We start from the raw sequence: 25,174 nt of genomic DNA, 5'->3' as shown, positions 1-25,174 counted from the left end.
ATAAATACCCAATTTACAAGATAAAAGTGAAAAACTATAACAAATTAGACGCCAATGCTCAGTGCATGTATTTGACCTAGTTTCGTTGCTTCTATGCTGCCCTCTAGAGGCGAACAAGCAGACAACACTTAACAGTTCCACACGTGTTTATTAATGACTATTGTGCTTTACACTCGACAACATTGTGCTAGAATATTCAGGACAACATCCAACCTCGAGGGGTTTTTGGTTTCAAATAAATTATTTACACTGGGTGACGTCATGGTTTCCCCGCTGCTCCTTTCCGGAAAAGGCACCAGACCTCTGTCAACGTCATCGCCTCTTATGACGTCACTTTAAGACGCTCAGGTTGACATTTCGCCTATTCCAAACGTAGGACGAATTACGGAGTACGCAACAGTTTATGTCGTATATAAAATATGACGTTATTTGGACAGGTGGACTGAGAGCGCATGCGTGGAAGGACAGGGGACGTTAAACACGTAACAGTGTCCTCTAGCGTCACAAATAAAGTTTTGGCTATGGATAATTTTTCGAACGCACTTTTCAAATTTTGTTGCTTTCGAAGGCGTCAATCGCAGAAGAAGCTGAAGGATTTCACACAGTCCGAGACACGAAATGTGTTTAAAACCGATCGAAGTTTTTAAATATAAATATAAAGAAAAAAAGTTGCATACTTGGGCAAGCTTTGCCCCGAATGTGGTCTGGCAGAGAGCTGAGTTTTTGTTTGAGATCTGAAAACTCATATTCAGTCACGTCTGAAAAAGTCCATTTGGAAAATAATGTTTAGAATTGGTGGTGTCTGTTCTGTGGCTATTGGATTTGATGAAACTCATCCGGTCTCTTCGTCTCATGTTTGACTACTGAGGAGTGTGATTGTCTTATTTTAAGACACTCCAGAATGAATAAATAAGTACCTGACTATGTGTTAACCACAAAGAAACATCTTTAAAAAGACAGATCTGCGCCGTGAGTCTGCTAACAGAAGCACTGTCGAGCTCCTTTGGTGACCTCTTCAGATGAGTGGACGGTGTTGGGGACAAACCCGCTCTTGACTCCCTCCCAGCCCTCCTGGATCTTGATGTCCCCGCTCTGCACCAGGTCGAAAATGTCCCTGGTCAGGTCCACGAACGCCTGGGGAAAGACACCGGGACAGTGAAGGCCTCTGGTCCAGCTCTGCGTGAGACCAAGCGCCGCACCTTCTCCACATTGATGGACTCCCTCGCGGACGTCTCCACGTAGCGCATCCCGAAGGCTCCTGCCAGCTTCTCCGCCTCCTGCTGAGTCACCTGTCGCTGGGCCTCCAGGTCGCACTTGTGGCCCACCAGAAGGAACACCATGCTGTGGGGCACCACGTGGCTCTGTGCCTCCTCCAGCCAGTTGTGGACATTCTGGAAGGAGCGTCGGTTTGTGATGTCGAAGAGAAGAAGCCCACCGACTGAGTTGCGGTAGTAAGCTCTGGTGATGGACCTGGTGGATCAGATGAGGAAGGAAATCACAACACAGCTCCGCAGTGCCAGCGGAAGCGAGTGACCCCTGAGTACCTGAACCTCTCCTGCCCGGCCGTGTCCCAGATCTGAAGCTTGATCCTCTTGCCGGGTTCAATCTCCACCAGGCGGGAGAAGAAGTCCACCCCCACGGTGGGGTCCGACACCTGGGCGAAGCGGCCTTCTGTGAACCGGCGGATCAGACACGACTTGCCGACTGTGGAGTCGCCGATGACGATCAGGCGGAACTGGTAGAGCCAGATGGTCTCCATGTTTCGTCAAGTCTGCAGAGAACATAATGTAGTGTCATCAGAGAACCGTTTTATGTTAGTTTGGGAGGAAATCAGAGTACCCCCGTGGCACCCTTCAGTATTTTCTTCCAGGTGTGTCCAACAGGGTAGATCCAAGACCTGGGTGAGGTTTCTCGGTGGAGGACATTCTGGGTCTCTTTTCTCCAGCTGCTGCCCCCGTGACTTTGGTGGAAAGGATGGAGGGAGTTTCACTTGGACCCACATGAGGGCCACACTCTCTCTGATTCTTCTTCAATCCACTGTTGTACGATTTATAAAATGTATTTTAATAAAATAAAGCAGTGTGTTATATTGACACTGTGCGACTGTTTTCATTGTCAAACATCCTTGAATTTGACGTCTATAAAGCAGCATTTCCTCAGAAGCGACAACACAAGAGACACGATGAAAACATCACACACTCAAACTTGACTGCTCACTGGAGATGTGGGCCGGGATCAGGTCCAGCCTTGCACCAACAGCAAGACCTCACTGCTGAGCGCTAAGTGTTCGGGGGCAGGTTGGAGTAATGAGAGTCGGGGGTCGGGATCAGCAGACTCTGGTCACCGACAGGCCTCGGAGCTGGAGCGGCTCAGTAAAATGGTGGACTGAAGTCAGAGGGAGCAAACTGTGCCACAGGCTCTGGTGTCCCTCCAACTTTGTCATGAAGCCAGAACCTCCAGAGCTGCAGCAGGACTCACCTCAGATTCAGAAGCTCGGTATCACACCAGGACCAAGCACATGTTTGCAGTCGGAACGCGGATGGAACAGCTGTGCCCGTGTTTGTTGTTGTTGTTGTTGTTATTGTTGTAGCCGAGCAGCAGCTACAACCGCCTCAAATCCCGCGTCAGCGCAGACGGTCAGCTGTGCGGCCACCGTCCGCGGTACCGCTGGTGCCGGTTCGCGATGGATTTGTGGACGTTTGCTCGAGGATTCGTGACGGAAATGGCAGCAGGACAAAACAGCATCATCCGATCGGCCTCATCAGCACCAGTACCGTAACTACAGGAGCAACGGCGCAGCAGGAATACGCACCATGATGCCTTCAATGACCATAGGAGTGCAGGGCAGTAACTGTTACATTAAACATTTTAGGCAGAAAGAAAATTCTGTATAATTGAAACATAAAAATTAAAGTTAAACTATCATTAATACATTTGCTATCATTAGCAAATGTATGTTAAACTATCATTAAACTATCATTAATACACACACACATATACATATTATATATTTACTTACTTAATAACTTTACGTTTATGAAATAATTAGATCAAATGAAATGAAATGAATATGAGAAACTGGTATTGTTAATAGGAATTAAAAGACAGAAATAAAATCGGGGGAAAATAAATTTCATGAACAATTTTCCGTCATGTGACAAAAAAATCGCTCAACTCTCTGCAATTTTAAAAAAAAAATCTAAAACAGTGGAGAATTAATAGTGTCTTTACATATCTTTAATAGCGTTAAATATAACTTGAACACAGTTGCCGCGAACTGTAAGGAAGAACCGGAAATGGGTGCGTCCTCCGATTACGAGCGGCATTTGAACGCCTCACCAGGAGCGCCCGACTCTGACCTGCTGTTGTCTTCGACGTCAGGAACTAACTACATCGCGTTTTAAAACACATCGCTGGTGTCTTTTATGGAGCTTCGAGTACAGCACGGGAGACCCTCGATTTAAACAGGATACTTCCTCAACCATTTGCACACGACGTTATTGAACATGCAGCAGGAACTGCTGTTCAAAGTTTTGGTGATCGGAGATTTGGGAGTGGGCAAGACGTCCATCATCAAGCGCTACGTGCACCAGATCTTCTCGCAGCACTATCGAGCCACGATCGGCGTGGACTTCGCCCTGAAGGTCCTGCAGTGGGACCGGGACACGGTGGTCCGCCTGCAACTCTGGGACATCGCAGGTCTGTCCTCATTGCAGTTACAGGATGATGCGTCATTTCAAAGCAGCTCGACTCCGAGTCTCTGCTGAGTTCCCCAGCTCCTCTGCTTTTTCATAATTCACGTGTGTAGTGAATAAAACCGAGTAGTACTCAGAAAGCAAAACATTGTTAAAATCGTTTATTATATATATATATATATATATATATATATATATATATATATATATATATATATATATATATATATATATATATATGATTTCTGTTTCTGCACGCATCGAGTTGATACAATAGGAAGCTGATCTAACTCTCCCTTTCATTGTTGATACATGCTGTATGTTGAATCGATCTTCATTTACTGAAGAACCAGGGTGTGTTTGTGTGGCGCCTGCTCAGATTTGATATCTGGATGAGGAATGCCTGTCTTGTGTCCCACTGTGACTCACACTGTCCCATCCTGATAATATCATTCACGTGACACTGAGACGCAAAACAATCTAACACTGATTTATGATGTATTTGTGTGAGAACAAGCTTCTCACGGGTTTTGTTCAAGAGTGAGGGATAGACAGAGCATGGTCGCTGGGAGTCGCTGATCTGTCATTACTCCGAAGATGAAGAATCTACGGAGCTAGAAGTCTGGGCTTCTTTGGTGCTGCTGCTGCCCCCTACACCTGACCTTGGGTAGACAGTGTATGATGGTATGTTTTTGTTATCAATAGTTGTCACTATTCCCTAGGACAGGAGCGGTATGGGAACATGACTCGCGTGTACTACCGGGAGGCCGTGGGAGCTCTGGTGGTCTTCGACATCACCAGAGCTTCCACCTTCGATGCTGTCCTCAAGTGGAAACAAGATCTGGACTCAAAGGTACAATCTAACCACATAAAACGAAGATTTTATTTTATTTTATTGTTCATATGCAACAGCTCCATCAGTATATCGCCAGCGGAAGTTGCCATGGTGACAGCAAGACGTAATGATTGACGATTTTCTTATAATAAAATGAGCATGTCGGCTTGTTTTTAATCTGAGTATAATAGTAATGTGACACAATTTGATGGATTTATCTTTCTTAATGTAATCTCATTTAATGTGGTGATGGAGTCATGTGCGAGAGCAGGACGTGACGCAGGAGATTTAAAAACAATGGCGGAGTGAGAGAAATGCATCTTAAACAAAAGCTATTTGAGATTTGCAATATATTTTGTACGTTCTATGATACAAACTTGACAACACGTGGAAACTGATGTGTAATACTTTGAATTTTACTGTCCTACGTGTCTGAAACGTCTGGACATGAGCTGTCACTCCCAATGCCGCAGCATCTTCATCTGTCCAAGCATAGTTTGAATTTGAAGCAGGAAACACTGAGCACGTGTTGGTTGTTTTTTCTTGTTGTGTCAGCAAAATGAGCTTTGCTTCTCCCCTCAGGTGACTCTGAACCACGGCAGGCCGGTTCCGGTCGTCCTCCTGGCCAACAAAGCGGACCAGCTCACGTCTCAGCCGCCCAAACTGGACAGCTTCTGCAGGGAGAACGGTTTCATTGGCTGGTTTGAAACCTCAGCCAAGGTTCGGCAAATCATTTCCCGGCAGTTAAAATGACTTGCGGTGGTGCCAGCAGGCGACAAACCCCTAAATGATAGTGTCGACACCACAGCTCGATCTTTTATTGTGCGGTAAAGTAAAGTTTGTGCTAAACAAGCTGAGTGAACCCTCAGGACTTGTGAGTCAGAAACACACAGCGAAAGCTCACCTCACATTTGAGGTCCAGTCGGGACTGTTCTGGCTGAGTCTCTGAGCAGGAATGTTTACGTCTTGGTGTGATGTTTGGTCCGAGTCGGTTCGTCCAGATCACAAGCTGCTGCTAGAACTGTAAGTGAACATGAGCTGAGTTAATTACAAAACATGAAACTGAAGTGTGTTTGTTGATGTGACACTCAGGAGTCAGTCAACCCGAGTTCCCTTTCCATTTACTCCTCATCTTCAGTGTTAAATGTCACTGTCGTTTGACTCTTGCTTTAGTGAGTCATAGACTATGAGTTTTATTCAAAACGATGTCAATATAATGAATAATAATTTAGAAGCTCAAAGCTGCAGTAATTGGACTCACCACTTGGTGGCAGCAAACCCTCTTTGAAGATGAAACCTGGAAGGGGTCACCGTCAAAGTCACACATGAACAGATAATGTTCTTAGCCAGGAACCTGATTGAGACATCAGGTGGGTAGTTCATGGTGTAGATGCTTGCACATGGTCCAATACTAGTCAGTGTTCAGGTGAAGCACTTTAAAATCGATTCATTGATTCGCTCAGGGTCACTCAGAACATTTGGTGACTGAAGTCGCGGCCTTGAACGTTTGTTTGGAATCTTCAAGGCACGTTTTGAAAAGCCATGCAAGGTCTGTTTTATTAGATCTTGGACTTGGTTAGAGGAGGAATTCTGGATGCTGCTTTTATTAAAGGCAAACCACCATCCCTCATGTCCCAGTGCTGGTTGCTTGTCTTTGTACTGTAAACTGAGGTGGACAGAGATTGATAAATGCTACAGGTCAGTGTCAGAGAAAGTACAGGGATGTTCAGACATTTCGATGGCTTCTCTGACGCTGATCTTCCAGTCCGATTCTAAGTGATTTAATGGCTAGTCCACACGCTTTACCTCTTCTCATTAAGTGGCTGAGACTTGGAAGTGGCGCCGACAAATATCAAAACATCAGTTGAGGTTGAGGTGTCAATTTTAAAACCAGATGGCAGTTCGTCTTTCTCACTCAACCCATTGTCTTGAAGGAAAACACCAACATCGAGGAGGCAGCACGCTGCCTGGTCGAGCACATGCTGAGCAACGAAGAGAGTCTGACGTCCGAGCGGGACCCCGGGTCCATCGTCCTGTCGGGCTACGCCAACAAGAGCCAGCTCAACTGCGCGTCGTGCTCCAAGTGAGGGTCACCCTCACCTTCAACCTTCAACAGCCTTCCAGGGGGACAATGGCTGCATCATAGTGTGTGTGTCTGATTCCAGTGTTTTTTTTTTTTTTTTATATTCCTGGACTGTTTTTCTGAGGTCGATGTCTAGCACCAGAGAAACGACAGGGCTGCGGGGTGACAGGCTTCTCTGACACCTCAGTGGAGGCTTTTATCAAACACACAAGTCCCTGAAAGTGGACTTGTAGACAGGAAAACTATCAGAACAGAAGAAAACTAAAGTCTCTCCAAATCTAACCGGGAGCGGGCTCTATAATTTGAGGTTGTCATCCGCAGTCGGGGCAGGCATTGTTCCCCCAAGCAACATGCTGTGTCCTTGCAAAACATTCAATTGCTTCTGTCTGGCTCCAGTGCGTGAACTGTTTTGGCTTTTCTGTGTTTTCATCTGAGTCAGATGCTTAATGGGCTTCTGTGAAAGCACGGAAGCTTGTGTTCAGGTGTCAAGTGCTGGAAGAAATGGACCAATGACTCAGAACCTCAGAACCTGCCCCGGCCCCTCGCAGCTCCACTTGCTACATGCAGTAATGGACTTCACATTAGCTAAAACACACTTATGAAAACACCCTGTAAACACGATGAAGACTGATGATCAAAATGGTGGGTGGTTTTGAAAAGCCACCAGGTGCTCTTTTTTGCTCTGACTGTTCACTACAGCTTGGAAGTACGTGAGTGTGGGGGAAATAAATCAGTGTTTCATTGAAGGAGAAAAAATGTTTCCTGTCTATAAAAAATAAAAAAAATCAGTACTGTATTGGTTGTTTTTACTGAAAATACCTGCCCCGTTTTCCCAGATTATGGACCTTAGTTGATGTCTCTAAAAAATGACATTCATTCTTGTGGATTCAAACAAGTCAACTCTGGGTTTGGAAAGAACCTGGCATACTAGAATTTTTGTTTTCAAAACCTTTTTTTTTACTAATAAAATCTGTTCTTACCATTTTCAAAGCGTCAGCTGTATGTTTTAATGATAACATTGTTCCGGTAGAATCAAAGTGACAAACGAAGGAATGATGGAATCCGAGTTCCGGTTCAGTTCTGGCGCTGCAGCAGCGTGACTGGGAACAGGAGCACCCGGGGGTCTCCTTGTGCTTTAAGATGCCCGCCCCACACCCGAGAACCGGCCCAATCGCCCTCCTTTCCCGGTCACCTGATTCATGTTCTGCCATTTTACACACACACACACACGCGCGCGCACACACAAGTTTGAGTAGGATGACGGAACCAGCAGCGGGACCGAGGCTTTTGTAGAAGCGGCGGATGGCGCAGTGTGGAAGGACAATGGTGCTCGGTGAAGCGTCAGTCTGCAGCCATGCCGCATACATGTATTAAGGATCATCTGTAGTCGGCTTTTATTCTGGACTGGCGGTACCGGCGACACCTCCTTCATCTGTGCCGCTGCCTTTTTCCACCCGACCGGATTCTGAATGGATTGACGTGACCCGAGATTTTCCCTCTCCCCTGTCTCCAGCTGCGGGCATGAATTCGCACCTCGGATCCGGGTCGGTTCGCTTCGGTCCTCCTCCTCACCGCCGACGCCGCTGAAGACATTTTGATCGTCCTCTCCCCGTAACCCCCTCACCCCCCTCCTCCTCCTGGTCCTCCTCCTCCCCTGGACTCGAACACTACTCTTGCCTTCGCTCGGTACCATGTCAGGACAGACTTTGACGGACCGGATCGCCAGCATGACCGGGTCAGCCATCAGCAAAGCGGTGTGCAAGGCCACGACGCACGAAGTCAGCGGACCCAAGAAGAAGCACCTTGACTGTAGGTTGAACATACCATCACTGCTTTTTGTGCATGCATCAAACACCCCACTGGCTAATTTCTGAGCGCTGTCCTCATCATAATCCCTCAGATTAATCCACAGCGACGCGTCATTCGAACGTAAGGAAGCGAAGGGCAGTGAGCCAGATACCATCAGTGGCTGTCTCCTCTGGATATATAGGCCACTCTGGTCTATAGAGGCTCATCACATTGCGACCATCCGCTTTACAGTCTAGGCCTATTCATTATGACCAGCTCAGCTTCCACTTCCACACAGATTATCATCCCATTATGGTTCCTCTAGTTTTACATTCCTACAGTGTCAGTGGCTGCTTGTGAATGTATGGCTAGTCATCACTGTCATCGGCTGAAAATGCTTCTGGATCAGGGGTTGAATTGGGCTCAGATGATAAGAAAAGTACTGGACTCCATTTCTGAGTCAGGTTTTGTGGGAATTCAGAGTACAGATGGAGGACCTTCCCAGGGTTGGACGGTGTATAATAATACTGTCTTGTAGCTTTGACACCCCAATTCGCTCGGCGGAACCTCTCGATCACCCTGGTGTCGCCCCCCGCCTCCCCGGCACATGGATGGGAAGATCAATGGCTTGACAGTGACGGCTTCCGTCTGGTGACGGACAGCGGCATGAAAAAAAAAGTTTGGACGAATCAGAGAGAAAATCTTTTTTTATATCAACACCTTACATCAGCGATTGTTCATTCTGATCGGGATCAGGATGGAAACGCTTTTCTATTCTTGTAGAGCAGAGGTCTCAGATTGACAGGGGGGCCAGAGGCACAGCTTTGTTGAGGCTGCGTCGAAGGCCGGCGGAGTGAGGCGTCTTGTGCTTTTGCTGCTTGTCATTGGTCATTTGGCTTCATCTGATCTTGTTATTTAGTTGCATGAAAATAATCCTTGTTGGTTATTCCACTTAAAGTCTGTGTGAGCCTCTTGAAGGTCTGCAGACCAGGCTCCTTTAAGACAGACCACAAGTCCAAAAGGTCTCACTTGTTTTTATCTACTCTACTCGTATAGTCAAAATGAGATGTGGTCATAATGGCAGCTGACATTAACAGCGTTTGAGTGATTTGGTGGCTTTGCTTGCTTACAGAGGCGCTTCCAAGGTGAAGCCTAAATATCATCTGCTGTAGGCCCACTTTGGACCAAGAGGGGTGCCCTGTGGGGGCGACACCCAGGCTACAAAACTGCATCCCAAGGGCCACAAATGGCCTGCGGGCCACAAGTTTGAGACTCCTGCTGTAGCTATAGATTCAAGTGTGTTTTCATTCATTCATGTCCTTTCAAGGGGCCCGAAATTCCTAGCAGCGTCCCTGGTGACAGATTGTAGTTACTTTAAGAGAAGCTGGTTCACAGTGAGGTTAAAGGTCAAACTAAGGATTAGAGGTTGGGTGTCTGAGCCATGCTAAGGTGAAGGATCGGAGGCAGGGGCATACAGTCCCCCAAATGTTCAGGAAAAAAGCAGCGTGTGATCCAGGGTGTGTTGCAGTCTTGACCCTGAGAGGTTTCTTTTCTTCATTCTTGATGGAGATTTGAGATCAAGAACAACAGAGTGAACCTGAGGGGGACGCAGATGGAGGGATCCTCCTGATGTTGTGCAGGGTGACAAGAGGGCGGTTCTCGTGCATCACTTTAGTCCCGAAGGCTGAGGCTTCATCATTGTTCACTGTGAGGAACATAACCATCGTACCTGTGGTCACCACAGCTCCACGTCCTTCAAGTGTCCTTGAAGGGCGGTTGAGGTTGGCTCCCTGGTGAGGTGTCTTGGGCATTCCCGACCGGGCGGTTGCCTCAGGACAAGCGCACCTCTCTGTTCTCTGAGAAGAGCAGGAGGAGGTGAGGGAAGCCTGGCTGCTGTGGGACCGAACCAGAGCATAAATCATGAGCCACAACTGGATGTTTTAAACCACAATTGTGACTGGAAACATGGGACTTTCAGGATAGCCAGCCATTTGAGGATTTGGTATCTCGGAAGGGCATTTTTTTCAGGGTGTTGTCGGTTCTTTTTCAGTCCATACCTGCAGATGAACCTGCCATTATTAAGTTAATGGCCTTTGGTGGCTCACAATAATTACTGGAGGTGATCAATAGTGAGTGCGGCTGATCAATGATGCTGCCACTCAGGCTGGCAGCGCGTCTGTCCACCAGCTGGACCCGACAGACAGCAGGATGGATCTGGCTAATCAAGAAAGCCTGCTGATAAATCAGCGAGAGGGGAGCGGCGCGGCAGGTCGCCAGCCCGGAGTCACTCATCCAGTCAGCCGGCAATTTTGGCGGCGGATGAGACGGCGGTGTCCACTGCAGAGAGGACGCTGGGAATTCTGCTGCAGCTTGTTTACGCGGAATCTGTTTCCCCCACGACAGAGCTGATCCACTTCCTGGTGTTTACTGAGCTTCAGTGTTTCGGGGGGAGTTGGGATCGTGCTGTAATTCCGCCGGCGGGGCTTTGGCGTGGTCATGACCTGAATTTAATTTCACTGTATTAGAAGATGTTTGACCAGAGTGGCTGCACTGAAAATTGCTTCCAAAGAGGCACAGGGCAGTTTTCATTTGGCTGCTTTATCAGTGACGACAGAGTGAAGGAGGAGTGTTTCGGGTGGCTTGTAAATGTCATCGTGATGCTCCGACTGCGGTGACAACAAGCTGTCATGCTCTGATTCTGGATCAGGACGGCTGTTGAACCTCTGTTGCTCTTTGCGGCAGTGTTTATTTTTCATTCATTTCCTTGTTTTCAACCACTTCATCTTTGATTTATCGATGATCCTGGACCACAGATATGAGCCAGGCACCTTTTCCAGGGTCCAGACTGCAGCTTTTTTGCCGGTGGGATTTCAGGGAGTCAAACCTGGACAACTGTGCGAGCGACTCCTACATCTACCCTGAGTGTCTCTGAGTATTTGCATGATATGAGAAATGCAGATCATATTATAAAAACACTGAGGTGTGCAAATATACTCTGTGTCGGTGTCGATTTAGAGACTTTCCGCCTCCATTTCTTACTTCATCTGGGAGAAAAAGTGTCCCTACAATGCCTTGGCAAATGGCCTTGATAGACTGTCACGACTCCATTATCACTTTTGTCATCGTTTCCTTTCCATTGTTGCATAACATTTTAAGCTATTTTACAATCCTCTGATCCAGTTAAAGTCAGTACTTAGTGGCAAACTCTTAGAGAACTGGATGGTGTTGATCGACTGGTGACTTACATACAGAGTAAGATACAAAGTATTGAAAAATCGCCAGAATGACGCTACATCGGTTCCATGTTGAGACGGCGGCGTGTTCGACTCTTTTACAAGCTTAATGTGATTTGGAAGAAAAACCTTGAAGCTAATTTTGTGGGGATTGAAGTGCGGTTTCACTTTTTTGCATTAGTCAACGAACAGCAGGAGGTTGGTCGGCGCTGCGCCGGGAGGTTGCACAAGTGGTACACACAAACGTGGAGATTTTCAGTCAAGAGACATGATGGACCTATTTGAAGTATTAAGAGATTTAGGACAGAAGATTGCAATGATCCCAGAACTGTGAGTGGTCAGAAGGTATCAGCAAATATCCAGGGGTAAAACAGGTCCCTCGCCAAACTGCATGGTGTCTGGTGACTCCCGTAGTAAATGGGTTGATGACCTCTGCCTTGTCCTGTCAAGGTCGGCGTCATCTGAAAGACAAGGATTTCTCCTGGTGCATGAAAAATACCACTAGTGCTGCACAAGAAAGTAGTTGCCAGTTGAAGTTTGAGTTTTTCATGATACTTCGTTTTGTGAAACCGGAACCGGGCCCCACATAACACCGCGACCCCTCCTCACTGCAAGGTCGTGACAATTCTGGCCCAGTAGTGACAGACCCGTTTGTCAGGTCAGCGCTAACAGCAGTACCATGACATCACACTGGAGGATGGGTCGTCATTAACCTCTCTGAGTTTCAGCATCAGCCAATCTGCAAATGTTGATCCAAGCTACTCTGCGTCTTGACTGACAAACGTAAACGCAGATTAATGGCCGTCGCTTACGAGCCGCTCGGCGATGATGAGCGTGACAGCGAACTAATGGGATTTCACTGGACGATTCTCTGAGAGATGCAAGTGACGGAAACCAGATTCATCGGAAAATAGCGGTCAGGCTCGGCTTGACCTCGTGCGCTGAGACAATAAAAACTTTTCCCGCCTTTCTGGACTTGTGTCCAAAGCCAAGGATAGTTTCTGGAATAGCTGCCGCCAGCGTCGGTGCCCCCTTCTGGTGATGATCCACTGAATCTAAATCACAGGACCAAACATGGAGGAATTTTATTTCCACCGCTCTGGTTTGTTTCTTCGTACATCGGAAGGAAACAAATTAGTTGGAATCAATGAGGTCCAATTAATTATGGCGCCAGCAGGAAGAAGGACAAACAAGCTATTAATGAAGAAAAAAGTGTGGACGCGTGCGGCCATTACGACATTGTTTTTATGATTTTTTATTGATTTAAAATGACTTTGGACTCCGGAACGTCCTAGGCTAAAAGGCTTTAGCTTGCTCTCATTATGTTGCATTTTTATAAAAACTGCCTTAAAAAAAGCAAAAATAAAATGTGCATTAACTAGGGATGTCATTAGATACATTTTTTAAATCTCAATTAATCTCACTGAAGAAGATGAGTTAACTCGCGATTAATAGCGAATTAATCGCACATTTTGTATCGATTTAATTGTGACTTAAAAGAAGATGTTATCAACACCAATGTGCTTACTTAATGCAAACATTTGCATCGCGAGTTAACTCTGCTTTAGCGCGATTAATTGAGATTAAAATTTTTAATCTCAAGACAGGCCCATGTGTTATAACAATGATGAACAGAACAGGCAGCATGGATGTTCGAATCTGCGAAGAGAAAGTGTGCCAGATTTGCTCAAAATGTCACGCATTTACAAAGGTTTGGGAAAGCATCAGGACTGCAGTGACTTGTGAGCCGGGGATTTGAATCTCCTCGGGAGAGCACAAACTGAGATCGGATGATGAGGAGCGGACGAACAAATGTGCACTGCAAACACAGTCATTGGCTCAGACGAAGCTGGCGCATGCATAATAGACGCATTGCACTGAACCTTCTACATGATTTGATCTCTGCATCAGGACGATGTAAGTTCACTGACCTTTCGTGCAAAATTGGCCCGAGTTCAGGGAAACAAATGCCACCATGTTAACTCGGTGGGATTCGAGCAGGTCAAAACTGTGAAGTGGAGCGGAGCCAGGATCAATATGGCTGCAGTTATGAACGGACATTTTGCCACGGAATGTTTTTTTTTTTTTTTTTGCAATTTGGGAAATGGTTCTGGTGATGAATCGGGAGGGAATTTGTGATGTTCCAGAACCTTGCTGAAGGATGTGTTAGAAGGTGGTTTGGTTGAGAAGCTCAGCCGGTGTTTTTCTGCCATCAGATTTGTCATTTGAAACAATAATTTAATCTTTTTTATTGTGCATGACTTTGATAGAGTCAGAACAGATATTGCATGTGGATTCAAGTGGCGATTTCAACCTATGAGTCGAGGAATCTCTAGAGCATGGCTCCTCAGTCTCTGAGGGCTTCATTCAGCCCAATGGTGCTGCAACAGTTGAAGGTTGAATGTGAGTGTGGCTCAGTCCTCCAGACGCTTTGTCAATTTACTTGTCATTTTCATGTATTTATTCAATAGATATGCGTTTAGAATCTTTCAGTCCAACTTACGACATCAATCATCACTCGACCTGCTTCTCCAAATTTCTATCAATATTATCTATTGATTTTTATTTTTTTTCTCTCACCACCCTGATGTGACGTTGATGAAATATCGACAAGGAAATAGATTTTGTCACCTGAAGTATTGAGTTTTTATCTGGCCGCTGGTGAGGACTGCAGCGGTGACTCGTGTCGAGTCGCCCTCATGAATATTCCCCAACCTCCTTCATCTTGCTCATCCTCATGGAGAGGAGACGGTTCTGCTCCAGTAACCCACGACCTTCCTGCGGCTTTGTTCTTCTCACGCCAGATCTAATCCACTGCACCAACGAGCTGAACGTCAGCATCCCTCACCTGGCCGACACGCTGCTGGAGCGCACCGCCAGCAACAGCTGGATCGTGGTCTTCAAAGCGCTCATCACCACACATCACCTCATGATGTACGGCAACGAGGTGAGCGACACGCCCCCTAGTGGGCGAACAAAAGGGAAACCATTTTTTTATTTTACTGTGCTCCATTGAAAAGGAAGCACCTGTAAAAGTGGGGCTGGCGATGATTCAAGCAGCTCAATAGACCAATGTGTGCTGAGAAAAAGACGCCAGCAAAACAGTGTTGCTTCAATGGAGCTGAGCATGAAAGAATGATGTGGAAAAATAAATGGAAAATCGGCAGCATTTAGAAGCATTAGCGTCTGTAGAGTCTCCTCCGTGAGCAGATAAGCCTCTGAATCATGACCTGAGGCACTGCTCTTGGAATACTGCACAGTTTCCACTACCATCAGTGATAATGCAGTCCACGGAAGTTAGTGTTCTTCAGAGTGGGCTGTACATCCTTCTCAGCCCTCCTCAACAGTCTTCCTTAAAAGGGCAGACCTGGGCAAAGTGCGGCCCGGGGGCCATATGCGGCCCTTTGCCTGTGTTTTAGCGGCTCTCAGGAGGTCAGGCTAAAATTATGCAACTGACAAGTTGTAATTTTCTGTCATTTTTTAAAATCGTTTTTCATTTTTTAAATGTCTCAGTTTTAGCCAGTACTAGTTCAACAGTAAATACTACACATACATGGCTACATTTTTGTTTCTTCTTTTTGTTTGTCATTTTAATATTTTCCTCAAATTGAAAGAAAATTGAACATATTTTTTAAATAAATTGCCTTTTAATCTTTGATGTTTTTTTATATCGTTCATGACGTATTTACACTTCTTAATATTATTTTATGGTTCATTTTGTCCTTGTTACTTATTTTTCCGTCACATTTCGTAGTCATCGACGACTTTCTTTTGACATGAAGGCTCCTCACAACACTCATAGTTTGTTATGTGGCCCTTTAGGAAGTTTAACTGCTCACCTCTGGAGTAGGGGGTGAAACTCCAGCGCAGGGGCCCAGGAAGCGCAGTGAACTAAACAAACCTCAGTCTGAAGTGCGTGAGTGATGGTACCTGCTCACTCCACACACCATAGAGCTGCCTCCGCCACTGTGATCTGAACTACGCCAGCCCTGGACCTCTTCAGGCAGCTGACTGCGTATCGAATATGACACTGAAAAATTTGTGACTGGTCCTTAAACCCGTTGACAAGTCTTAAGATGCAATGATGGTGTTAAAATAGAGAAACACGGCCAAGGCTTGTTTCTCTGGTGACAACCTTGGCAATGCTTAACACCGACACGTCCAGTTATTAAGGTCAATATTGCATCCCATAATAGATGAGAAGACCATATTCACTGCAGCTCACTCGTTGTCGGGCGTTTCTGTGCCCGACTGTACTTTCTGTGATTATGAAGTGGCCTCATCAGTTTTCTTTCCCTCCCACAGAGATTGATGCAGTACCTCGCCTCCAGAAACACACTCTTCAACCTCAACAACTTCTTAGACAAAGCTGCATTACAAGGTGATTTAGCGCAGACGGGCTGTTTGTAAACTCAGCACTGCGGTCCGTCTGGGCCCGTGGCGTCACGCCTCTGTGGAGGCGTCAATAAGAGTTTTTCAGAGTCCATTTCACGGCCCTGGCCTGGGGGCAGATTTGTAGCAGAATGTTTCAGTGGCAAACCTAACAAAGAGTTGGTAATGGAATGCTGCTAAGTTGAGTCCGCATGAACCAGATTACATGGTCTTAGCCTGGATCGGAACTCTGTGACCCAGTTCTGACCGAGGCATCGCTCTCTGCCACCAGGATACAACATGTCCACCTTCATCCGACGCTACAGCCGCTATCTGAATGAGAAAGCGATGTCGTACCGGTTAGCTGCCGTGGACTTCACCAAGATGAAGCGAGGGTTCGTTGCGTCCGTGTCACGGCTCGGTGTGAAACCCACCGAGTGGTGTATAAATGAGTGTGTTTCGTGAGCAGGGCTGAAGGAGTGATGCGCACCATGAGCACGGACAAGCTGATCAAGACCCTGCCCATCATTCAGACTCAGCTGGACGCGCTGTTGGACTTTCAGGTAAAACCGTGTGGGCGGGGCTGTGTGTCGCCGACTGACCGTGACGACCATCTTTTTCCAGCCCAACTCCAATGAGCTGACCAACGGCGTCATCAACGCCGCCTTCATGCTGCTCTTCAAAGACTCCATACGGTTGTTCGCCGCCTACAACGAAGGAGTCATCAACATGCTGGGTAACCGACACCTGTGTGTCTCCTGATCTGCATGTCGGTGAACAATCTGACTCGGCAGGAAATGTATTTTTCATCATGATTCAGCTTTTTATTATTAATCCAGCAGCCAAGAGCTGTTAACTCTGAGACTGCGATAAAAGTTTGATCGCTCAGCTGAACTGAAATAAAAACTACCCACTTTATTTGTTGCTGGTATGAAAATTCGGAGGGAACTGACCATGCTGAAACCTCTGTTTTAACTTGTTGGTTATCAATTGTAAAAGTGTCATGCTTGGAAAATGAAATATTCATATGGTCCTGCGTGTTTTTCCCCCACCAGAGAAGTATTTCGACATGAAGAAGAACCAGTGTAAAGATGCTCTGGAGATCTACAAGACCTTCCTCAACCGCATGACGAAGCTGTCCGAGTTTCTCAAAGTGGCAGAGGTAACGTCCGTTCATCCAGCCGATCCTCCCTGGAGGAAGCTGAAGACACTCAGAGTAGATACATCTGGAGCAAACCTCAGCGGCACTTCAATTTGGACCGGCCCGAGAAGTATCATTCTGAAAGTGGAGCCGCTGCGGCTTTTCTCCGGACCGATCTGCCGCCCGCTCCTCGCTGTCTGCGAATCTCAAAGTCTGTTACTGCCTCTAGAGTTTCTTCTGTGTCTGTCCTTCTGTTCCCCCTCCCCGAGCCCAGTTTTTTGGGTCACTACTCAGGTCTTAGTCTCTCAGAGCTGCTGGTGTTTCGGGACTCGCGTGCTGCTTGCTCACATGCCTGCACTGCATGCCCAAGCTAGCTCTCGTTCTCTCTCTCTCCTTCTCTCTCTCTCTGTCTCTTCTCCTGTCGAGCGTCACAACGTAACGTAGCGCTCCGCCGGGCGCCGTCGTCCAGTTCTCTCTCTGCTTGGTTTCCACGAGGAAGAAGGTTTGGGGCGCAGCGATCCAAAGATCAAACTAAAGTTGACTTCATGAAGGAGCCATCCATCTGAGCTGTCTAACAAGATGTCTGTCTGTCTGTCTGTCATTCTCTTCTCTCCTTCTTTTTTTCTGTTGAAAGTCAACATTAGTTCCGTGTCTTCCTTTTGGACGTTCTTATCATGTGACCTGTTGTCCGCCCTCTCTGCCTCAGTGCTCAGCATTCATTCCAGACTTGTCAGTGTGCGTCCAGAGGTTGCGTCTCTCCGTGTCTGTGCGCATGTCGCCTCCTTTCATTCTCCCTGGTCGCTTATTGTTTCCTTTTCAGCCACTGCATGAAACGATGACGCCTGGGTTTGATTCTTCTTTCTCCCTCCCTCCTCTTTCACAAACCCACTCCCCGATTTTTAATCTGTGGTCTGTTGGATTATTACAATTTTTTTTGTTTTGTTTTTCGGTTTCCTCCTCATTTTGTTGTTACATTTTGGTTTATTTTTCATTTTGCCTCCCCCCACCCCTCCCCCTCCCTCCTTTTTTGTGACACAGCGAGTTGGGATAGATCAGGGCGACAGCCCCGATCTCACACAGGTCAGTCTACATCTCATCTCAAGTCAATCAACCAGTCTATGAACTTGTCAATCCCATGATGCTTCACTCTAAACGCTCCGTTCCCTACTCACCCTACAGACCTGCCCACTCTGCCGCTGCCTCCTCCTCACGTCTTCACTCTCCTTCCTTCTTTTGATCGCAGACAGACGGTTGCTGTCCCTCCGTGTATCACTCCTTCATTCAATATCAGATTTAAGAAGACAAAAACTTCTGCCAGTGAGGACCTTAAAGACTCTATCCACATAGCTGCCCAAACAATAGTGGCTCTTAAACCCTGTTTAAATACTCATAAAACTAAATAATTATAATAATAATATATATATATATATATATATATATATATATATATATATATATATATATATATGTATATATACAGTATTATTATTATTATATTCTGCAGATTTTCATCATCTGCTTTCTATATATTTGTTTGTTAAATGTAAGTAAATACAAAACTTACTAAATGATTACAGTCGGTACTTCTGAGTTAGTTGCGATCGCATGACTCTGCACTTCCTGTTTCTCAATAAAAGTCTATTTACGATCCCTAATGTTGAGGATTTTAAAAGAGCTGTTGTGTTTCGCATCGATGCCAAACTTGAACAAGCGTCTGTATTAGAATGACTTCATCCCAAGTTTTTGGTAGTTGTGATAAGGCTCATGCTGCAGTCATTTGTGGCTGTAGTATTGCGGCCATCTTCTCTCCTCTAGTGGCCACTAAAGCGTCACAGCCAAGCACATTTGATGTGTCCTGCTGCGAGAGGAGTCAGATGCAGAGATTCGGAGACAAAACCAGTATAAAAAAAATAATGCCGTAGTCAGCTGAAGAGTGAAGTAGGGATGGTGATTCCGCTAACAAGCCTGGCCAGATCCTAAGGTGCAGTTCAAATTAGCACTTTAAACAGACTTTCTACTCTGCGTGAAACATATATCTTATTACATTTATGTACAAAAAGATAGTATCAGTATTTTTCAACTGCTGTACCATGGGTTACAAAGAGCAGAACAGAACTAACGGCTAACGTGACGTCTCACCCCAAAAATGTATTGACATTTGTAGGCTGTCAAAGTTTGCTCCGTAGTTAAAAAGTTGGGTAAAAACTCAATGCAGAGCCAAATAAATATGTTCCAACGAGAAAGAGAGAGAAAAAGAATCACTGTTGTTATGAAGGTGAAGCAATAATGTTACATGTTTGTCTGGAAATTCCCCAAACTAGAATAAAATAATTCAAAAGAGTTTGTAATAAAATTGTAACAGTTATTTAAAAGGAATAAATAAACCATCATACATTTTGGCCATATCGTCCACCCCTTTTGTTGGCATTTTTAAACCAATATTTTTTCTGCAATTTGTTTCTGCAACTAACAAAGCCAAACGTATCTGAGTCTCAGTCGCTACAATTTTTCACAAAGTAAGTGGGATTTTCCTACAGGAGTTTTGACTAAGCACAATGGTGCTTTGGCCAAGGTTTCTGGTGTTGAGCCTCGGGATTTCGTTCAATGAACCAAGAGCGCTGTTGCTTGAGAAAGGTTGAAACACACTGACCTGGTGAATGAATGTAGCCTGGAAAGTATATCCCTTGTTGATGATGCCACATGAGAACAGTACAGACGACAAGGATTCACTGGGTCTTTAGTCCAGTTCCAGTGTTTCGGCACCACTGGGTTCTATCGACTCAACGGTTCCCCGAATGAAGGTGTGATACACGGCTCAGGATTCATTTACTTGTTGATTCCGAAGTCAACATTTGTGAAGGTGACTCAGCAGTTTCCTCCGTCCCTGACTTTTTCCACCAAATTCCCCATCAGTCTTCATCCACTTCTCAACGATCACGAAATGATTAGAACGACAGAAACCCAGCTTTGTGAAATCACTTCTTTTCAAACGTCCCTTTGCATCAGCTGTGGGGAGAGCAGCGAATGGTTTCGACCAAATAGGTTTCTGCAAATGTGATTTGGACAGGTGCACATAACTTCATCATAAGTTCTGCACGTTACGGACGAGACAAACCCGACGAAGGATCAAAAAGTGGACGAAGCGGTGTGATGCTTGCAGGGCTTATGAAGACCTTATGTGTCCTTATTCAACTCTGTAGTGAGCCGTGCCTTTACTCAGCCCCAGTGTCTGTTTGACCTTTTGTTAATATCTAGAACATTCTAGACGTCTCTGGAGACGGATATCCAGAATTTTACTCTCTTTGCGACTTAAAATAAGTATCTGAGAATCTTTTCTTTGCTTGTTGTTGTGTGCAAGCGTTGTCGTGGTGCCGAAATGTGTGACTCCGGCGGGAACCGAGGCGTCACATGCGGCCAGCAGGCCTGTGGCATGTGCACGGCCGGACGTTCTCACCAGATCCGCCATTTCGCCGAGCTAACCTTCTTGGCTTCCGATGATCAGTAGCAGAAATGAAATCAAAGTGAAATCAGTGGAATCCACAGGTTAACTCTTATCGAACGCGTGACGTGAGGAAGCTGTGTGAGGCAAACGTGTTCTAGATTTCTGCACAATGAGAGGCGACGACTCTACATCGCTTCAGGATAGATGTCACGGTTTCGTTTTATGAGGTTCCTACAAGCACCAGTGAGTGTGTCATTCGGGACCCGATCTCAGCTCCGAACCTAGAAGTCGCGAGCAGATCCGTTTGAGTTGGACTCGCGCCTCCGAACATGACCTCCTCGGCTTCCTCACCTCACGCTGGATCCCTCCCCGGCGCGAGTGTGTGCGTCTGCATGAGCTGTGTACTGGATCAGACCCGTGTTTGCTTTGTTTCAACACCGGAGCCCTGCAGCAGCGACACGCTCTGCTCTCAGCTCCCCGTGGACTCGCTCGCATGAACTCTCTGATTTGTGCATGCCAGCGACCAAACCTGATGAAACCAAAACGCTGTAGAGTAGAGAATCTGAAGGGTGTCGGTATTTGTGCGGCTTATGTGTGTTGGAGGACGGTGTGAAGGTAATGAGAGTGTGTGCGCCACGCCAACGCTTCTATCTCATCGTAATGACCTCGCCCCCCTCCCCTCCTCCACCCCTCCTTCAGGCCCCCAGCTCTCTCCTTGAGGCTCTGGAGCAGCATCTCGCCTCTCTAGAGGGCCGGAAGCTCAAGGACCTGTCCAGTGCCTGCAGGTGAATCCAAATCATCTCATGCTGTAAACACTCACAACGCAGCCTCACAACAAGATACATGTAGGCTTGACTCCATTTTGAGGCACCATTTCTATTTGGAGTTCCTGTGTTCCTTCAGACACTCCAGTTTCCTCCCACAATCATATAGAGTTGAAATCATGAGTCAAACTCAGGCCCAGAGTTTGCTAACCACGAGGCCAATGTGTGGCTGTTATGTGGCCTAAAAACTAGATTCTTCAGTGCGCCACGTTTGTCTCCAAATGAGCCTGGAGACTAGAGCATACTGAGACCAAGACTTGGGAAGACCTGGGGCATGAGCCGAGATCAATGAAGGGAGCAACATCACGACCAAACTGAATACAGAAGCACAAGTCATTCGTCATATAGACACACACGTTTATTTCTTATGGCAAAAGAAATGGTACTCATTTCTTCTAAATAAATCAAAGGCTGTTCTTTATTCAGTTTGGTCTTCGCCTTGGTCTCTGGCCCTCAAAGTCTTGATCTTGGAGTTGGTCTGAGCGTGCTGTGGCCATGACAACACTATATTGTTAGCGTAGCAGCTTAGCAAATAGAAAAATGTCCAGCACATTTCAGTGTGCGTCTGTCTCCCCCAAAAGATCCAGCACTCTGTCCAGCGCTGTGTCCTCTCTGTCCAGCACCAGCATCTCGCTCAGCTGCATGGAGGAGAAAACGGAGAACGGCCTGCCTCCGCCGCACAAGGTGAGACTTCCGCATCACTCACATCCAACTAAGTGCCACACGGAGAAAACTGTGGCGCTGGGGAGAGCTGCTAGTGGGAACTTGCGGATCAGACTCAGCTGACCTCACTTTCTAAGACACGTCGTCCGTTGCTGTGGTCCGCAGAAAAGACTGCCGTGTTGCTCTTTAACAGCTCATGTTCCTGGCCTTGTTACGGTCCACATTAATGTCCCGGAGAAGCGAAATTCATCGACTATCCTCGGCAGGAGACCCCGAGGCTGAGCAGCGGCTCGAACAACACTTAATGCTGTTCCTAAACAAACCATGCTTCAGTTTAATCACCGTGGAGACAAACCGCTGACCTGTTGAGTCTGGTTTGTTTCCCTCAAGAGCTTCAGTCCAGCTAAATCAAATAAAAGCAGCCACTTAAAAACTGGCTGAGTAAGTTCATGAGAGTGAAGCGACGAAGATAAACCCACTTCCTGTTTGTTCAGTATGAAGAGCTGATCTCAACGTTGCTGCCTATTGCTGAGAGCGTCAATGTGATAAAATGAAGAAGATGTTCAACCACTTTCTTTTCTTCTTTGACGTCCAGGACGATGGCTCGAAGGTCATTGACCTCCAAACCCCGACAGTGTCGCCCAGTACCCAGTCGGTGGGCAGCGCCAACAGCAGCGGAGGACCGGATCTCTTCTCCAACTCGCCTGTCGTGCCCATCAACAACCAGTGAGTACGGGACACTTCATCTCATGTGATCAAAGTGTATGACATTTATTCCTACCGCTCCTCTTCCGTCCTCCGGCAGTGTGCCGAACCTGAGCAGCGAGCTGTTCACCCTGCAGCCCAACTTCACCCCCATCCAGACCACTCACACTGTGCCCCTCAACAACAACGCCTGGGGAGGTACGGACGCACGCCATGACAACTCTTTCGCTTCTCCTCCTTTGGTGTAACCATGGTAACCGTTTCACATCAGGTGATCTGCTCAAGCCCGTCCCGCCAGCTCCGATCCACAGCCCTGGAGCCCCGCTGCATTCTGGGAAGATGCTACCACATGATCTGGACTCCTCGCTAGCTAACCTTGTCGGGAGTAAGTGTTGATCTGCTTCACCTTAGTTTCCCCGATTCCCTCCGCTTCATTCTTCCTTTCCTTCCCTCAGACCTACAGTTTGGGGGAACACCAGCAAAAAAGTGAGTGTCTTTAGTTCCCAGCTACATAGGGCGAGAGGCAGGACAGGGCACCAGACAACCAGCTAATACACATCATCTATTGTCACCAGGCCAGAGCTGCAGTGGAGCCACCTGGTCGAGAAGAAGCCCACCTGCGGTGGAGGATGGCAAACCAAGACCATGTGCTCCAGCACCAACTGGACTCACGCCACTCACCCCATGGGGCCCGCACCGATGCCCGTCCCTCAGATGGTAAAGAAATTCAAGCAAACACACAGAAACTCACCCCAAATTAGATGGAGATGGAAAAAATAAAAAATAAAATAAAAAGTGAAAACAAAACAAAATACTGAATTTTAATGGCTTGACATAACTGAAAAATAGAATAAGATTTTTTTTTTCTACTCATATTTAAATTCTTAATATCAATTGGATTTCATGCTTCATTGATTTTTATTTTCTTCATTTGTATGATGTGTAATATTGGAAACAGAGAACAGCAAGGTAATAGTGACTCAACTGGAATTTGAAATCATTTAGAAATTATTTTAAAATCACATGCTACATTTTGCTTTGCCATGAAATACAACAGAAATAAAACAATATGTATGTGGAGAAGCATGTAAATAAAGATGAAGAACAGAGCAGGTGTGGAAGACTAGACGGACTGTTGAGTTGCAGTACAACATGCGTTCATAAGCAGCCATCCATCATTTTGTCAGTGACGCCACTTGTTACGTCCTCATCAGCAGTGTCGGCCTCAATTTGAGGCGGAGATGCAGTGAGAAATGAAAATAGATTCATGGGCTGGACACTGCTGACATCTGAATTTATTCACCTTCAGACTCTCGAGTTGAACCGGAGAAAAAAGTTGTTTGTATAAATGTAAAGTGACGACTTGTTGGCAGTGAACTAGTGACATGACATAAATATGACATAGACATCAGGTCTCCTTATAGACCCTGAGGCCGTTCTGTTAGACTGGATTGAAAAACAAAAGCCCTCCAGCTCCATTCCTTTGAGCGATGACGTTCATAAAATGTGCTTTAACTCAAAGGTTTATTCCTTCAATCAAACATTAGATCAATAAAGCGCTGAGTCAGAGGTTTGGTGTTTGAACTTGCTGCGTGAGTCTGTGTTTGCTCTTCATGGTCCACTGTAATCCCCATGTCCCTTCTAGTCAATCTGCTTTCATCTATTCATTTTCGGATGATTGACCTCTCGACTCATTTATTAAACAAACGGCCCGAGGAGCCGACGGCGGAATGGCGAGGACGTTTGAGTCCACCATTGCCTCGTGATCTAAACCTGCTGTCTTCTCTCTCCTGCTGCTGTAGAACGGGGTGATCTACACCGGCTACGTAAGTACTCCACCACCTCAGCTCCACGTTCCCGGGTCCGATGCTTCACCTCCTCTGTGCGTCCAGGCTCCAGCTCCAGTGGCTTTTCCCATGACGACACCCCAAGTGCCTGTGTACGGAATGGTACGCTGCCACTGAAGGGCAAGTTACCGACCGATACTCACAACTAACCCTGTGCTCTCCAGCTCCCTCCTCAGGTGAGCCATCAGATGGGGGGCGTTCCTATGATGCCACCGCAGCCCATCATGTACAACCAGCCTGTCCTGAGACCTACTAATCCATTCGGACCCATACCAGGGACGCAGGTGAGTGGCATGGCCAGTTACCACGGAAACAGGTTATTACACAGCAACAGCGTCTAGAACGTTCCACATTTATGCAGCAGACCAAAAACGACTTTTCCCTTCTCTACAAAAGTCTATTATTGTAAATCCAAAAGCAAAAACAAAACCGTCACTTCCGGTGTTCTGGTTTCAAAATAAAAGTCAGATGAACCCAAGACAAGATATTACATGCTGTCATTTGATAGCATCGTTGATGAAACTGTTTTGACGACACCGTTTTTACA

The 25,174-nt window shown here is 46.4% G+C and overlaps 3 protein-coding genes across 6 annotated transcripts in view; 2 read left to right on the top strand and 1 right to left on the bottom strand.

Annotated features, from left to right (window-relative positions):
* Nucleotides 1–128: 128 nt before the first annotated feature.
* On the bottom strand, nt 129–2,780 carry LOC128747915 (ras-related protein Rab-39B-like). The gene is made up of 4 exons (XM_053846150.1): nt 2,479–2,780; nt 1,545–1,771; nt 1,200–1,470; nt 129–1,134 (listed from the first exon to the last, which is right to left on the bottom strand). Exons 2-4 carry the CDS (start codon nt 1,757–1,759, stop codon nt 979–981), a joined length of 642 nt encoding a protein of 213 aa, XP_053702125.1. The 5' UTR covers nt 1,760–1,771; nt 2,479–2,780; the 3' UTR covers nt 129–978.
* Nucleotides 2,781–3,354: 574 nt separating this feature from the next.
* LOC128747916 (ras-related protein Rab-38-like) lies at nt 3,355–7,330 on the top strand. The gene is made up of 4 exons (XM_053846151.1): nt 3,355–3,699; nt 4,418–4,548; nt 5,113–5,250; nt 6,465–7,330. Exons 1-4 carry the CDS (start codon nt 3,507–3,509, stop codon nt 6,615–6,617), a joined length of 615 nt encoding a protein of 204 aa, XP_053702126.1. The 5' UTR covers nt 3,355–3,506; the 3' UTR covers nt 6,618–7,330.
* Nucleotides 7,331–7,832: 502 nt separating this feature from the next.
* LOC128747965 (phosphatidylinositol-binding clathrin assembly protein-like) overlaps nt 7,833–25,174 on the top strand; it is a 23,607-nt gene continuing 6,265 nt past the window's right edge. The window contains exons 1-18 of one of the 4 annotated variants that reach the window (XM_053846256.1): nt 7,833–8,422; nt 14,439–14,581; nt 15,940–16,015; nt 16,298–16,400; nt 16,475–16,568; nt 16,630–16,741; nt 17,061–17,167; nt 18,185–18,226; nt 21,288–21,373; nt 21,994–22,096; nt 22,671–22,801; nt 22,881–22,978; nt 23,052–23,165; nt 23,236–23,266; nt 23,356–23,497; nt 24,583–24,606; nt 24,673–24,729; nt 24,792–24,911. In XM_053846256.1, the coding sequence (XP_053702231.1) occupies nt 8,305–8,422; nt 14,439–14,581; nt 15,940–16,015; nt 16,298–16,400; nt 16,475–16,568; nt 16,630–16,741; nt 17,061–17,167; nt 18,185–18,226; nt 21,288–21,373; nt 21,994–22,096; nt 22,671–22,801; nt 22,881–22,978; nt 23,052–23,165; nt 23,236–23,266; nt 23,356–23,497; nt 24,583–24,606; nt 24,673–24,729; nt 24,792–24,911 (1,701 nt within the window). In that variant the 5' untranslated portion in view covers nt 7,833–8,304. The remainder of the gene's footprint in view (nt 8,423–14,438; nt 14,582–15,939; nt 16,016–16,297; nt 16,401–16,474; nt 16,569–16,629; nt 16,742–17,060; nt 17,168–18,184; nt 18,227–21,287; nt 21,374–21,993; nt 22,097–22,670; nt 22,802–22,880; nt 22,979–23,051; nt 23,166–23,235; nt 23,267–23,355; nt 23,498–24,582; nt 24,607–24,672; nt 24,730–24,791; nt 24,912–25,174) is intronic. The other 3 variants (XM_053846257.1, XM_053846259.1, XM_053846260.1) reach the window with 3 other exon arrangements.

The sequence above is a fragment of the Synchiropus splendidus genome, chromosome 17, assembly GCF_027744825.2.
Source record: "Synchiropus splendidus isolate RoL2022-P1 chromosome 17, RoL_Sspl_1.0, whole genome shotgun sequence".
In the NCBI taxonomy this organism is placed as follows: Eukaryota; Metazoa; Chordata; class Actinopteri; order Syngnathiformes; family Callionymidae; genus Synchiropus; species Synchiropus splendidus.
The sequence above is the reverse complement of the archived record's forward strand: the minus strand, read 5'-3'. Positions and strand labels throughout refer to the sequence as shown.